This window comes from Porites lutea, chromosome 11 (genome assembly GCF_958299795.1).
Source record: "Porites lutea chromosome 11, jaPorLute2.1, whole genome shotgun sequence".
NCBI classification, from domain to species: domain Eukaryota; kingdom Metazoa; phylum Cnidaria; class Anthozoa; order Scleractinia; family Poritidae; genus Porites; species Porites lutea.
The window spans coordinates 14,834,782-14,850,821 of NC_133211.1; the positions used below are offsets into that span (position 1 = coordinate 14,834,782).

The 16,040-nt window shown below is 37.7% G+C and overlaps 1 protein-coding gene across 1 annotated transcript in view; it reads left to right on the plus strand.

Annotated features, from left to right (window-relative positions):
* LOC140951515 (neurofibromin-like) overlaps positions 1-16,040 on the plus strand; it is a 54,706-nt gene that overhangs the window by 11,854 nt on the left and 26,812 nt on the right. Inside the window, exons 14-37 of the mRNA XM_073400773.1 lie at positions 48-107; positions 1,314-1,436; positions 2,062-2,178; positions 2,424-2,503; positions 3,129-3,249; positions 3,516-3,575; positions 3,701-3,887; positions 4,903-4,976; positions 5,399-5,539; positions 6,276-6,358; positions 6,909-6,986; positions 7,090-7,147; positions 8,134-8,247; positions 9,238-9,276; positions 9,996-10,093; positions 10,552-10,624; positions 11,121-11,260; positions 11,597-11,716; positions 12,398-12,561; positions 12,663-12,733; positions 13,658-13,798; positions 14,436-14,519; positions 15,103-15,272; positions 15,850-15,942. Of these exons, the coding sequence (XP_073256874.1) occupies positions 48-107; positions 1,314-1,436; positions 2,062-2,178; positions 2,424-2,503; positions 3,129-3,249; positions 3,516-3,575; positions 3,701-3,887; positions 4,903-4,976; positions 5,399-5,539; positions 6,276-6,358; positions 6,909-6,986; positions 7,090-7,147; positions 8,134-8,247; positions 9,238-9,276; positions 9,996-10,093; positions 10,552-10,624; positions 11,121-11,260; positions 11,597-11,716; positions 12,398-12,561; positions 12,663-12,733; positions 13,658-13,798; positions 14,436-14,519; positions 15,103-15,272; positions 15,850-15,942 (2,489 nt within the window). The remainder of the gene's footprint in view (positions 1-47; positions 108-1,313; positions 1,437-2,061; positions 2,179-2,423; positions 2,504-3,128; positions 3,250-3,515; positions 3,576-3,700; positions 3,888-4,902; positions 4,977-5,398; positions 5,540-6,275; positions 6,359-6,908; positions 6,987-7,089; positions 7,148-8,133; positions 8,248-9,237; positions 9,277-9,995; positions 10,094-10,551; positions 10,625-11,120; positions 11,261-11,596; positions 11,717-12,397; positions 12,562-12,662; positions 12,734-13,657; positions 13,799-14,435; positions 14,520-15,102; positions 15,273-15,849; positions 15,943-16,040) is intronic.

Genomic DNA, 16,040 nt, shown 5'->3' on the forward strand with positions numbered 1-16,040 from the left:
GTAGCTTTGTCACAAAGGTCTTCAATTGTTTCTTTTCAATTGTGCAGAGTATCTGTAACAGGGTTCAGAATGCAGAACAGGAGGGACAACAATCAAGGCTGAGCCAGGTTAGATGAATAATACAAAAAGAACAGAAAACTTGTTTTTTTTCAGAGATCTCTGTAATGAATATAATCAGTTAGGTGCTGAGTAATGTTAAAATCAACCAAAAAACAAGAAACAGGTAATGTCATAATGAAAATGTCAGAAATGAATGAGAAATCAAGAAAAATTGTTATAAAATGTCTGTTGTTAAAGCATTATTATAGTGTAACTAGTAAAAGTTGACACTACAGCTGCCCCCCTCCCCTCCCCCTCTGTATATTGTCGGTCAGTAGTATTCTTGGTCGTTGAAATATATATGGCGATTCATAATGAAGATTTTCACACATGCTCCATACAATAAAAACATGCAATGTAAGGTTCCATGCACTGATTCAGTTCGATTTACACAGCTTTGATCAACACATTCTCAGGTTTGAGGATAGTTTATTCTAAACCAGAAGAAAAGATTTAATTAGAAGTTGGAATCTTTCGCTATTTCTCTTTCACTTTTTACATACAGTTCATTTTATTTGCCAGAAAGGTTTGATTATTCATGCTTGCACATTCTAGTTTTTTTAAACTTTTAATAGAAGGACATCTGTGTGCAGGGAATAAGTCAGCACTGAATTTTTGACAAAAAATCGTCCATCTATCTGCTAGTGATAAGCTAGCTGTTAATTCACTCATCTTGCTTGTTTTTGGACTGTGTCTTTTTCCCCTAAAGAGAGAGAAAGAGTGTGTCTGGCAAATTGTTTTCAATCAAAGATTTGTGAATTCGTGTCTAGCAAACTCTCCAAGTGTTTATACATACACAATTATATGCACCTTATAACTTCATGCTGTGCTTAACAAGTGTCTTTTGGTCCATAACTTTCAAAACAGCTACTCAACAGAATGTCACTGATAACACATAACGCAAAAGAGTATTGAAGTATGACTGTACAATAAAATAATGTCATAAAAACTACCTTAGTGGTCCCTTGGGGATTTTTTGTTTTACTTCATCCTAACCATCTCTTACTTGGGGTGCGAACAATAGAAACATCATCATTACCCAACAATTCCATGTTCATGTCATGTTCAAGCAAATTGCAATTTTTTTTCTGGCATACTGACTGTGTATTCAACTGTAAGTACTTTCCTTAATATACAGGTGAGCTGCTAGAGTGCCTCCTCGGGAAGGCGAAATCCCTGCGGGGGCAATAAGATAAATTCATGATGTTTTCCAGATCTACAAAGTTAAAGATAAGAAGCACAAGGAAGATGAGATTCATTCCAGCAAGAAAAATGACAAAGAGTTATTGCTGTGGCTGGTGAAGATATTCCATGCTGACCCTGTTTTTGCTTTTCATGTAATTTGATTAATAACTGTTTAGATTTGGTGCAATAAATTAGTGAAGTATTGTTAACAAAGTTGGAAAAAAGCTATCAAAATGAACTGTTCATTATGGTTGATTTATTGAACTGAAAATATTCATCGCTCTCACCAGGGTATTGTATGTGCAAGAAATGTGGCATGTTCTGAATAAACTGCAGATACCTACAGTTACAAACACATATCAAATTAAAGCTAGAAAAGGTGGCTCTTGAAGTGTACCAACCATTTTGTAGTAAAGCAGTTTGGAAAGTTACAAGAACATTTTGGGAATAAGGCCAAAATATTTGGGATTAGTGTCCAAGAAATGTCCCTTAGGAGAAATGTTTTGTGAACTAAAAAAAATGCCCAAAACTCTTTTTTTGTGTACATGTTGTACTATCTTCCCTGGAAATTTGAAGTTAATTGAACAAATTCCCTTTGAGAAAATAGTTTTGAAAACTCATTGTCAGGTAAATTCATTTTTTTGTCATTACCTGTGGTAAAAAAAAAACACAACAAAAAAAGTTCATTCATGGAGGAGATCCCATTTCAGTTTAGTTTGACTCTTTGTCTGTGTTAATAGCACATTGAAATTATTTGCTATTTTTTCTTCTACATAGAATCCTGATCTTCATGGATGGGAAATTCAAAAGAACTCAACTCAATTGATTATGGGCATTGTTAACCTCATGTTAACTCCAACACTACCAGTTGAAATCAGACAAGAGGCAGCTGAAGTAAATTCACCATATTTATATTCATTTGTTACAATTGCTATAAGAAAAACAAAACCAAGACTATCTCAAGTTAATGGTGCATGAATTCATAACTTTTAGCCCTACACTTTGACTTGGGCCTTTAGAATGTTTGGTTTGATTGCTAGATGTTATCTTTAAACATCAGATTTAGCCTTGGCTTTTGTAAAGTCACATGTACTTATATTTTGGCTGTTTTATTTTGTTTATTCTTTTTTTTGTTTCAGACCCTTCTATGCTTCTTTCAAACGGATTACATTGAGATGTGGAACCCCGTGGCACCCATTGCCACATTCTGGGAAATCAGGTACAATGTAGTTCTGGCATGTTAGTCTAGGCATAAAACAAAAAGCATTGAACCCGCAAAGTGGGGGAGAAAATGAGCTTTCAAGGCTTAAGATTATAGACAAAAGTTTTAAGCCCAGCGGCCAGCGAGATTGTGCCCTCTCTCTTATAGGACACCAGTACAGGGCTGGAAAGGTTTAGTAAGCAGCACTGCCTCACCCAAAAAGTTAGTTAGACAAAGATAATATTAAATTCACAATATTAGAAAGAACTTCTTTATGACATTTTAAGTGAAACAAAATAGGTCAGAGCCTTGAATTTGCAGCATATTAGAAGGAGTTAATATTCTTGTTTCCCCTCCCCATCCCTCCCCTCCCCTACCAAAAGAGACCGACCTGTTTGTAGGTTATGGTCGGTACTTACGCATGGCCAGGTAGATAAACACAAATGTTTCACTAGCATTAATCCAAAGTAAATAAGATTCAGATTTTGCTTGTGAAAAAATTAAAGAGGCCCCTTTTCACATTTTTATTTCAAAAGCACTTCAAGACCTTGTAAGATTTAAATTTTCTAGTAAAACTTCATTTTGTATTTTGCTTTGTTTACTGATTCCACTAACATTTTGCTGTTTCTTGTTTCATGTCAAGTTCAAACGTCATGGTGTCAATTGCTGAGTTTTTAATTGGTCACAGCAGCCATGGAGCTGTTCTACTAAGATATTTGCGAGATCTGAATTTTGGAAAAAATGAATTTCTAAGAAAACATAAGGTATGTCTATTGAGGTTTATTGTCTATAATCGTGTAACTGTATCCTATTCTTCTATGACTGTCCTTTGGCTCTTGCAACTTCTTCCTTTTTGTTTTCTTTGTCTCAAGAAAAAATTAGGTGTGAAAGAAACTATTGGGAGAGGGGAGGGAAAATAATATGTGTTCAAAGTATAGTCTTTTTTGTGCCCATTATGTCACTAAAGACCAGCATTTAACATTCATTTTCATAACAAAGTTTTTTTTGTGTGTGTGTGTTGTGTTTACAGGAGCAAGCTTCTATAGGCTGCCACACACCAATTTGTACAATATCTCAAACTAAACTTGAAGTATGTGGAATGCTTGTAATGTTTATTGTCATTTTTTCACTGACTTGTCAATTTGAGCTTTGATTCGGTTCGTTGGAGTGGTTTTTGCCTAACTCACTTTATGTCTCTTCTTTTCTTATTTACAGGAGGTTTTCCTAACTTTCTTGTGGAGTCCGGACGTGGAAACTGTACTTATCTCACTCTCTTGTTTTGGTCAAATGTGCAATGAAATAGACCTTGTACAATGTTCTGAAAACCTTAATGAGCCTCCAAGTGCTCAAAATATTGAAGTGTATCGCAACCTGTCCGAAGAGGCTACTAAGTTTACAGCTGGTGAGTACTACATGTTTAACCTCAGGTGCGTACAGAGCCACAGTCAAATTCCTTGTCAAGGACGCCTTCAAAATATGGACACTCTCTATTACAATCAAATTTCTTGGTGACGGAGAGGCCACATGTCGTATAATCCCTTTCCTTTGTGCCTTGTTCTTTTGGCATTTTGTGTTAATTATGAGGTATAACTATACATGTAAGTCCTGCAAAATGCTGCAGTATCAATGTCTAAATAGCATTGCAGTACAGTGTAAAGAAGGCAAGAGAGATAATCATAATCATCATCATCATCGGTATCTTGTGTCACTTGCCTATAGATTGACAAGAAGGACAAATTAATTACAAAGCTGTTCAGTAGCAGCTTGTCAACAGTAGTAGTCTACATATAGCCTGCGCCACAGACGAAACAAAACTCCAGTTAAGTCCGTTTGCAAAACAGCGCCGAAATTATTGTTCTGGGGCCCCTCCTCTACCAGGATTTGAGTACGTGCCATGATTGGTCTGTTAAAAGGCCATTGTTGATTTGCCAATCAGTGTGAAAAGAAATTCGAAACACCCTTCTGGTAATTCGTTGAGTCCGTTGGGGCCACAGAACAAGGATCTGGGCACTGCCTCGCAGACCTTACTAACCAAGGTTAAATTACCACAGGGACGCAGGCTATCTACATAATTATTGTTCTGCTTTTTGGAAGTTTTGCTTAAAAACATGTCGCAATCAACGATTGCCAATTTTTGGGTTGGCCAATGTGGCTAATGAGGCTTAGCTCATTCTTTGTGAAATGCTAGTCTTTAGCAGTAGTCCGCATAGAGTGTTATGTAGTGTATTGCTGTAAACTTTCCAGAAGTGTTATTTTGATTTATTACTCGGGTATAGCCCTCTGAAGAAAAAAGGTACAGTACCAGACTTAATTGCACATAAAGAAGATGGAGATAATGTACTATTTTAATTTACTGCGAGGTAGAAAAATTTGAGGGATCTCTTTGCCGTACTTATCAAACTGACTTTACCTTTCAGGGAGAGCTGCTCTTCAGAAGCGTATTATGGCTTTGCTCAGACAACTTGACCGACAAACAGCTGGCAACGTGCAGGTATATGTCAGTATTTTCCACATATTTTACTTGCATTATAATTGTTTTCACTTCATATGAACCCTTCCACTAGCAGACCAAGTTATGGCGTTAAATTTGCGGACAAAATCCTTTTGTGTAACCTGTCAAACAAACAGTGTAGAGATGTCGGTATTTACAGCTACCAGCCATTGTACTGATAGTATGGCTTAGCAGTTTTCGTACCGAAAAATAACCCTGAAGAGGAAGCAGAACAGGAGTAGAGCAAATGGCTGTTTCCACGGGTTTCTCAGTTATCTTGACATAAAAAGTCTTAAAATCAGCCTTTTTAGTTCGGTTTGGTCGAGCTTTATTTTCTTACAATGTTATTTAAAATCTTTTAGAGCTCATAACATTAACTATGTTTAAAACAGTTCACTATTACCCGTGCTTCTCTCTAATAGGCCTGGGAAAGTACCTACTCGAAATGGCAAAGGTTGACCTATGATCTTGTAAATTTTGGTAAGGACGAGTCTTCTACCATGGATGTACAAAAATATTTAAGAAGGAAAGGAGTATCAAAACTCACCAATGACAATTTGCAGGTAGGAGTGTACTAGCTCTGAGCTTGACATCTACTCACTGTTATGTAATATGGAAATGCGACGTGGGAAGTTACCATAAATGCTTGAATTAGCACCCAAGCGGGCTTACTGTATGAATGTAGTCAAAGGGGATCACTAATTTGAAGGGGGTTTATTTAGTTTATCAAATTTCAGCCTCAAAATTACTTTGTCTTTATTTTCAGTAAGTGCAAACTGTAACCACTAAGTATCTAATTCATCTGTAAGAAGAAAGTCAAATCCCTGTGTGGTCGCTCTCAAAGTTCTGTTTTTATTTTAAGGTTTCCAAAGTTATGGTGTGCTTGCATTCTTCTTCTACTGTATATTCAGCGATTTGTTTTCTTGGGAAGGTTTAGGGTTACTTATGTCAATGGAATGCTTAATTGATAATTTTAGCCTCAAGGGGGTACCTGTCTTCGAAGGGGGCACTTATTTGGAGGAGGACACTAATTCGTGGTTTTGCAGTAATTAATCCACTGATCAGTAAGAAAATTGTGGCCAGGACCTCTCAACCATTGCTGTTTTAGGAATATAATTTCAGACCGTGGAAACAATATTTGTTTGTTCTGTAGATGTTCTTGTTCAGGGATATCCACCTGAAAGATTTTCTTTTGTAGAATTTTGTATTGTAGATTGTACTATCTTCCTGATGCATTGTAAGACAACCTGACAGTGAAATGACCTTATTAACTTTCTTCCCTTTTGAAATTATGTGTAGGCATTATTAACTGAGTGGACGTGCATGACTGGGTTCTTGTGTTCACTGGGGGGTGTGTGTTTGACCCCTTTACAAGCTATCAGGTAATGGTTTCAGTGTATAAAAGAGATTGTACTTTGTGTGCTTTTGAACTCAAACCAGAGAGCACAGGTATCAACCAACTTATAAACAACAGGTGTTTAAAGGGGCTGTGTCACGACAGTCCAGTTCATTTTGTTTAATTTTGCCAATTACTCGCCTTCAATCGCTATGGAACTTTAAGTAAGCAAAGAAATTACATGTAAATGACAAAATCAGAGATCCAAGACAAACAAATATGTCTCCGGAGCATTATTTTTGAAGTTGCAAGCAGCAGGGATCAACTTTGAAAAACTGTTAGGCTGAACAGTTTTCAAAAACCCTAATTTCAATCCGTTTCAATCTTCTTCAGTTTTGCCCATCCATGAAATCTGTTGTTTCTGTTATGTTATTTTAACCTTCCTTTAAAGTTTTTTAACAGTTATTCTTATGTTTCTCTTTGTTTAACGGGCGTTTTGTAATTTCCTAATTTGGCTGAATTTCGTGACACAGTTTCTTTAGAATTCGTTTATTTAATTTCGTTTGTTATTTTGTTTTTCTCTCTGTCGTCTCTAGAAGATACAGCAGAAGTCTTCCCTCATCTGTACACGCTGTCAATCATTCACGAAAAACCGAAAGTGATACTGTGACAAAGTAAGTTACCCTTGCCGTTTGTTTACAAATTTGCGTGGCTGCTGTTTGTGTGGCACGTGGGGCCAAATACTGCTTATTTTCCCCATTTTAATTTCTATTTAAGGTTTATGCAGGACTTGCTGAGTCTTCTGGTGTGCGCCAATGAAAAGACTGGATTACAGGTTAGGATCAGTATGAGAAGTAACCTGGTGTATTGGCAAATTTGAGGCTGTGCATGTGACAGGATCGGTGTTGTGTGAAATAACCATAGGACTGTTTTGGGGATTCAATTGCTTTTTTTATTGGTTATTATAAGTAAATAACGATTTAGAGGTAGCACATCCACGAATGGTTCTTCGTCTACCATTCCTGGTAGAATTGGAATTTGGTAATGTTGGTTTATGAAGAGAGGGGAATACCGGAGTGCCGGGAGAAAAACCTCTCGAGGCAAAGGAGAGAGCCAACAACAAACTCAACCTACATATGGCATCAATGCGGGGATTTAAACCCGTGTCACATTCGTGGCAGGGGACTGCTCTCACCACTTCGCCATCCGTTGAACCTTGCTTATGAGATTTTGCAAGAAATGGTCCCACAGTGTAGCAGTGCAAATCAACACTGACCCAGTCTCAGGCGTGACCTCAAAATGGTCAATTTCAGTGGCTGTTATTCAGGTAAAGTAGGGGCCTTTAGGTCATAAATCATGACTTTGACAGCTCTCCCTGGGTTGCCAAAAACTGTGTCCAATAGCCAGGTACTTCTGTTACGTATTGGACTATGACATGTTTCTGTATAAGGTAGTGAGGACGTGCAAAATATGGTGGCATGCTACACTGTCTTCGCTTAAATGTTCTGGTCTCAAGCTACATGCTGAAAGCCATAATGATACGTTACTTGTTTTTCGATAGTTTAACCCTTTAAATCTTTATATCAGTGCGTATTATTCTCAACACTGTTCTCCATACATTTCCCTTATGCTGAGAAGAATTCGTTTGACTATTAACTTGCTGAACACTACAGGCCGTTATTTTGTATTAGTAGTGATACTTTAGATAAAAGAGAAATTCGATGCCTGTAACCCCTACGGGTTAAAGGATTAGCAAAATTAATAATAGTTGCAGACATGCTGTTCAATGTTCACTTTCTTACCGTTCTGTTCTTCTGTTAGATACGCAGCACAGTAAATGAGGTGGTTGGTGTTGAACTAAGTCAGAAACTGTACCCCATATTACTGACGCAGATTATGCGAGTTGTTAATAGCTTCTTTACAACCTCTGGTCAGGTAAATAAGTAAGGTACCTTGTTATAGTAAATTAACGGTTCATGAACTTAAGTTTACTTTAAGTCGCTCTAATTTTTGTTAATGTTAATTTCCGTGCCTTTATTTAAGTGGAGCGTTAATTTCCGCGACCTTACTTTCAATTGCTGTAGCTCCAAATTCTCGACACACCGCTAACATTCTTGACACCAAACAAAGAGGAGTATTAAATCAAGGTGGAGATCCGCCAAACGGGGAAACTGGAGAACCCTCGAAGTGTCCAGATCTTTTTCCCTTGACCCCCTTCGCACGTTTTAGGAAAGAATCACGAACTTAACTTTGTTCCTATTGTCTCAACACGTTTTGCTTCTTTGGAAACGTCGCGTTAATTTCCTTTATTTTGAAATGTTACCCTCTCTTTTGCGTTAATTTCCTTCATTCGAAATTCGTTTTCCACTAAGTTGACGTTAATTTAAGTCGCGTTTATTTCCAACAACTTAATTTCGTGAAGTATTAACTTCCTATAATGATGTAGTTAGCTGAATACGAGTAAGGGTTTGTTTGGAAGCGTAGTCTTGCATAGAGAGTAATGCCTATAATTTCCTGAGTTAAGAGTTACATTGTGAAAGATTTCGTTCCTGGATGAAGACAAGCTTCTTGCAAATTAAGTATTCATTTTGTTTACTATTTGTGGAGGCTATGAAGGTTTTGTAGACTGGTCGGGTAAAACCAGCCATTGTTGATGTGGGGTCGTGCGGGTGCGTGTTTTGCATTTGATGTTAGCTAGTGGAGGTATGGGATTATTGAGCCAGCACAGTCTGCATGGCGTTATTCATTGATGTGATCTGGGTTTTGATCCATGTCTTCAGTGATGTTGCTGCTTTTGTTGGCTTTAACAGGCTGTAGAGTTTCCTTGTATTAGTGCTCTGCGTTGTCCTTCTTAGTTTATCAGACAGTGGGAACTCTTTAATTTCGTTACTGGTATCCTGATTTTTTTTCCTGTTTCTTATTTAGGTCATAGTTCAAGAAAAACACACTCTTTTTACAGAACAGGTAAGTCCCCTTATCTTTACAACCACAATAAACCAACCATCCAAGAGGGATGCTGTTGACAATTTTTTAGGGGATGTGTTACCCTTAACCCTATTCCAGACCCCAATTGGTCATCTTCGATATCCTTTTTCCGAAATTCCTCCCCCTACACGCGCCAAAAAAAAAGCATCTGTACCTGTTTCTGACTTCACCTCTGTCTTACCTGGAATTCATGTGTCAGTAATAACAATTTTTCAAAAGGTGGATTCCTTAAAAGGCACTCAAACCAACTTCTGACCAAATAGGTTGAACAACTGAAAATGCCATTTTTCAATTTAAAACGGCTCAGATGCTATGTTTTCGGGTTGGCAAATACCTAAAAAGATATACTTGTATAGGGTATGCCAGTAAACAACCTCGCATATTTGTTTTGGCTTGTGTCGTAGCACTGCTTCTAGTAAACTTGATGGACACTCTGTAAACCCAACCATTTGCCTTATTGAATGGCGTATATATTTCTGTGAGTACTACTTTAAACAGACATTTCTTCTGGACTGTCCTCTACTCTGATCAAACGCGGTTGGTAAACTTGTGGCCTTGATACAAGGTTTAGACAGCGATTATAAATATGGAGTCTTGTCAGGATTATGCCCCAACCTTTACCATTTGGCTTTTGTAACACTCCTATTACATTCCAACGACGTGTCTTCCCAAATCATTGGTTTCTTTTTTATGTTTAGATAATTGTGATCATTAAACACATTTTGGAAAATAAACTTGGATTGAAGGATGGCTTTCAGATGAGTGGCATTGATGCTATGATTTTATCTTTTGTCAGGTTAGTTAATTTGTTAAATGGTTCATAAGGCAATCTATGACTATTCTTGTTAAGCATCTGAAGACTTATCAAGGCTTTTTAAAAGTTTGCAACATTTGAGACTAAAGATTATTTATAGAACATTTCTTCTACTTAACTTCTCCCATTCATTGAGGAATTTGGGGCTGGTACCACTACAGGATGCAAACATTTACTCTACAAAGGAAAGTATCCACTGCAACTCTGCTACTTGGCGGACTTCACAACATGAAAACATGCGGTCATCGTGATCAGGTTATTGTTGTAATGACCATTCATTGCGAAAAGGAAAATTATCTATTGCAACTCTGCAACTCTGAGGATTTCGTAAAATTAGAGGGACTTAACTTTATTGTAGTCATCATAGTCACGTTATTAATGTTCAGATTATTAGGCCTGAGTAGAACGTGATGGATTATAATGGACTCTTTTCTGCATAGGTATGCAAGAAATCTCCCTGTAAGCCAACAGTGTCTCCAGATCAAATGCAAACTTTGTCAGCTAATTGACGTGGTGAGTCTTTGAAATACAAACAGCATGTTGCAGATATAGTCTACAATTGTAAGGTGATGTGCTCTCCTGTTGGGACAATTGTAGTCTAACTAGTACTTACGACAGTGTTAGCTCTAATCGGAAAACTAGAGTACATTGACGTGTAGAGAGGTGAGTTATGTCTTGGTTTGATTTGGCGCTCACTAAGGTTGGTTTCACTATAAGTCAGATATTTATATTATAGAAGCAAGTATATATTCTGAAAGTCTCCTAACCTCAAATTTGCAGTTCATTATCTTCAAGATGGACATCAGGGGGCTTGTACTTGAGAAGTGTTCGCCTCGTAGAGATTTAAACAAATAGACTTATATGACCGTTTATGACCAAATCTAAGCGTGCAGTTGGGCAAAGGTTCCGTTTTATGGAGGTGATCATTACGAGAGAGTTGACTCTATGGAAGGTTATGAAAAGGCTGTAGTAAAAAGTCTCCTGTTTGTTTTGGTATCCTTGGAAATAGGTGATGGCAAGGAGAGACGAGCTTCTCCTTCATCAAGAAGTGAAGCTTAGGAATAAACTAGTGGAATACCTCACAGACTGGGTGCTTCCGTCAGCTGAACATCATCAGAGTATACCAGCAGAGCTTTCAGTTTTGTCCAAGTAAGTTAGCATGCCTTTTTCTGGATGCCTACGGCTGGGTTAGTTGCCGCTGCTAAAAGTTCTCTGAATGTCTTCAGAAATCCCCCCCGTTTTAGCAAAGCCCTTTGTAAACATGGACTCGCCTGTAATCCCTTGAGATCCATGCATAATGCCACGTGAAGCAATCGGCAGCAAACTTAATTGAGGCAATTTGCCTCATAGAGTCTCTCTGACGTTTTGCCAACTTAAAAAGGGGAAAATAAAGCTTCCCCTCCCCACCCCTTCTTTGCAATTTAGTCACTGATTGCAGCGTGCACGCACTCGGCTAATAACGTGCATTTTGGTTTTGATGTGTAGAGAACTTGATGCAACTGTGATGCGTGCAATAGCTTCATTGCTTTCTGGATTACCTCTACAACCTGAAGGAATGGAGACGGATCTTGACCTTGCAGAGGCCAAGTCACAGCTCTTTCTCAAGTTAGTAAAGTCGGTTAAAATTGGTTTTTTGTACGTTATCAAAGATTTGTTAACGTTTATCCTTCAGTGACGGCCAGCGAGTAGCGAAAAAAATTGGCATTTTTCACTAATTCCTCTTTTTAGACTGGTTTTTGTCTAATTACCACAAGAATAGCAAAAAATGAGTTTTGCAACAAAAGGGGCATATTTTCCGACCAATCGGATATAATTAAACAGCTGTTTTGTTTTTCGCGTATGCGAATGTTTTTCGGTCTTTCTTTTTCGTTCTCTTTTTTTGCCTTGCCTTTCTTCGCTATTTGGAGTTTTGCTGCCCCCTGTATCTTCTTCCTTTTGCATGGAATTCTGGCAGGCTAACTGTTTAGGAAAAGGACAAATTGCTTTTTCTTAACTCGTGAAATCGCAGCTTTGTTACTTAATATAAATTTGTAAAACTAATTTAAAACTAAACAAAACAAACACCTGCATTGCTTGGGCATGAAAAGTTATCGAATGTTCAACAAAAAATTACTTGCGAAACAATGACCTGCCTTTTTTTAGGTTAGGGTAGTTTCTATCACCATAATGTCAATATTGTGCACTTCAATGAGTTACATGTTAGACCAGCGCACCTAAATGATGGAGGAGAATCTCTTATAAGTTCAGCAATTTGTAACAATGCTTTTGTTATGTATTCCAAATTAGGTACTTCACTCTTTTTATGAACTTAATGAATAGAGAGAAAGGTACAGTACGAGCGAAGGAAAATGTTCATTATGTGGCATCACAAACGTTACATCAAAACACAGTGCTGGCCATGTCAAATCTGCTGAATGCCAATATCGATACTGGACTCATGTACGCAATAGGTAAGACCACAGAAAGGAGGGATATTTCTCTTCTCATAAGTTTGCTAACGTTGTTTTGTTGGATTGAACGAAATTACCTTAGTGCTTTGGTTCTTTCACAGGGCTTGGCTACCACGATGATCTTCAGACCCGAACTGTCTTCATGGAGGTCCTCACGAAAATCCTACAACAGGTGGGAAGTTCATCTGTAACCTAGCAAAGGCTATAACGAAAGATGCTTTTAGTTACTTACAAGGGGTTTATTCCGAACCTTATGTATTCTATCGCGGAAGACCTTAAAAATCAATACTTCAATGAAGTCTGCAACATGACCCTTTTGCAATGCAGTACAACCGCGCGACTAAGAACCTGGATTTTCAAAACCTGTTAAGCTGAAATTTGAAACAGGTTCTTATTTTCTAAAATCTGTGAAAAAATTCTGTACACTTGGGCAAATAAGATAATTCAGAATTCTTCTTTGGAGACATATAGGTGCCTTATCACTCCAACTGCGATGTAAATGCCAATGTTTAAACCAAGTAAAATTGTTACTGATACAATAACAAATTAAATAAGTTTTACTTTTTCTAATTTGGGTTGTAGATTTTATATGAGGAATAAGCTAAACCACTAAATACTCTTAGCTATGGTTGTTGGGTTTTTTTCTTCAGGAAAAGAAAACATATTTAAGAACCCAAATAGCCTAAACTTGTGCTAACTATCATTTATATAAGAACCTGTTTAGGCTAACTTGGAAAATCCAGGTTCTTAGTCGCGGGTTTTTACTGTATGTCCCAGACATATTTTGGACCAGGAGAACAGTCAACCTCTTTCATGAAGTTTTTGGTTTTACTCCAAACCTTTTTTGACCCAGAACCGGACTATAAAATCAATTGTTACGATTTCCTGGACTAGCAATGAATGGATTCCTATTCAAGGTTGCCTTTAACTTGCGTAGAAGACAGATTTCACTGAGAATGTTTCTCAGACAAAATAGGGGACCGTGGCCTCCTTGGCCTGCCATAGAATCCGCTTGTAGTCTGATTTCAAGGTATAGAGTGAAAGTTAAGTCGGCCGGCAGTTGGACCTTCCTAACTATGCAATAATTCTCTCTTAGGGTACTGAATTTGATAATTTGGCAGATACAGTGTTGATGGACAGGTTTGATAGACTGGTAGATTTGCTGACTCTGACAGGAGAGGGAGGCAAACTTCCTATTGCTTTGGCTATGGCCAGTGTAACTCCTGCTCAACAAATGGTAAGTTGATGGCGGAGACCAATTTATGACAGATGATTTGTCACTCTAACTGTTACATCCTTGGAAGACGTGTTATGGTGTTGCCATTCAAATGAAACCTCTTTGGCCGAACGTTTTCGTTGTACTATTTATTTCCTAGGATTACTGTAAATCCTCTGGTAAGCCCCCCTCTCTTATAACTCCCCCCCCCCCTCTTTTCAGGAGAAGAAAGTTAATAAGCCCCCCTCTCTTTTAAGCCCGTCCTCCTCTCCCCTAATTATTCTTCACTAATAAATGATAGACTCTTCCCCGGGACTTAATAGAGGATTTACAGTATACAAAACGATCCTTTGAATTTTTCTGAATTTTCATTATGGGCACTCTTGGGAGTGAAAGGACAAAGTGTATTCTGTCATCCCCATTACATACGTTAAGTCGTAACCTTGAGAGAATTTCTTGTCAATAGCATTATTATTTGAATATGCTGCAGATAAATCTGATCCAACGGAATCTTGACTTGATATTAACTAGTACTTTACCTCTGAATATCGAACTTAACCTCTTTCTTCTGGTTGATGGGCTACTGATTCTCCAAATACTCGTATTCAATGAAGCCTAAGAGGACTTTCGTCCACGTTTATTTCTTTGATCGTTTCAGGATGAATTAGCTCATGTTCTAGTAACTCTGTTTGATGACAGACACATACTTCCACAGTTGTTGAAGAATCTGTTTGCAGTGGAGGTGTGTTGAACATGTTATTTTTATAAGGTCTACTGAAATGCGTAGTTTGAAGCTTTTTTTACATTTTTTGTCACAGTATTAACACTATGCAAGAAGCGTCGTACCTGTAAAATCTGTGGTGGATTTCTGTTCAAAATGTAGTGATACACGTCGACGATCTTAAAAAATGGCCTTTTTTCCTTGTTGCAAAATGTAGTCCTTTCCAGTGCACATCACTGACGTCAATGGTGTAATGTTCCATGACAGTGGCAATATGGCTGCCGTTGAGTTTTATCCTTCATTGTACCCATGTCATGGGAAAGAGTCGTGATAATTTTTGCCCCTTTTTTTTATGTCTTCAGCTTGAACTTGGGAATGCTGACGTTTGACGATTCATTTCAGAAGTGTTTTCCCATGTTGCTACTTATCTTTGCTTTCTAGTGACATTCAAATGTAATTTTTTCCAATGAAAAAAATTAATTTTTCTTAAACTGAAATCTTTATTACAGACTAAAATTGGATTGGGTATTACTTTTTAGAGAAAAGGAGATAAGTGGATAAAACCTTGAAAAAATGCATCGTGTATTTTTTTTAACTGTTTCAGGTGTACAGTGCTGAAGGAATGCAGACGTTATTTCGAGGCAACAGCTTAGCAAGTAAAACCATAACCTACTGCTTTAAAGCCTTTGGCGGTAATTACTTGCACACTCTGTTAGGACCTCTGATCGCTCCAATGTTCGAAGAACAAGTCTCCTTTGAAGTTGACCCCACAAGGTTAGTAGTATACAAGAGATAATCTTTCTGATGCCGTAATCACCTGGGTGTTAAAGAGGCTGGATTGCTTAGATGGGTTGGGCTTGCTCCCTTTCAGTTTGGAGGCTTGTCCATGGTAGGTTTTTTTCCCCACATTTTCTACGTTTTTCTTGAGGATTTACCGGTATTCATGTAAATAGTAGTTTAGTAGGAACCGAATGAACCCAGGAATCTTTCAGTATCTAAATCTAAATCTGAGGTATTTATGCTTTCACCCAAACTGTTTATTGTATGAAGCGGGCTTAGGTTGAATTCCTGCTGCAGTCGGGTAGTTCTACAACTGAGCAAAGTAGTGCATCTAACGTTTGGTAGTTCTCGGAATACGAGAAGATTTGTAAACATGCGAAAAGATGGGTGGGATTCTTTTACTAAAAGGGAGTTGATTCTTAATTCTCTTAACCTTGTTGACGGATATAGAAACACTAGTGAATTAAAACAAAATCATGCAGAAACCAGGCAAGAAACAAATCGGGTGTTTGATACGCTATAAACTGGCGTCTGTTAAAACGTTTTCCTTGTTTTGTTCTTTGTTAAACAGGCTTGAAAAAGGTCAAAATGTGGAAGAAAACAGAAATAACTTGATCAAAGCAGCACAGAAATTTCTCAACGAGATTGTTATTTCAGTGGAAAGGTAGCTTCCTTGTACCACCTAAGGTCGTTCGTATTACCTAATGGTGCTCCTTTACAGTTTGTGTTAGATTTGTTAAGGTTCTACTTAACTTAAAATAG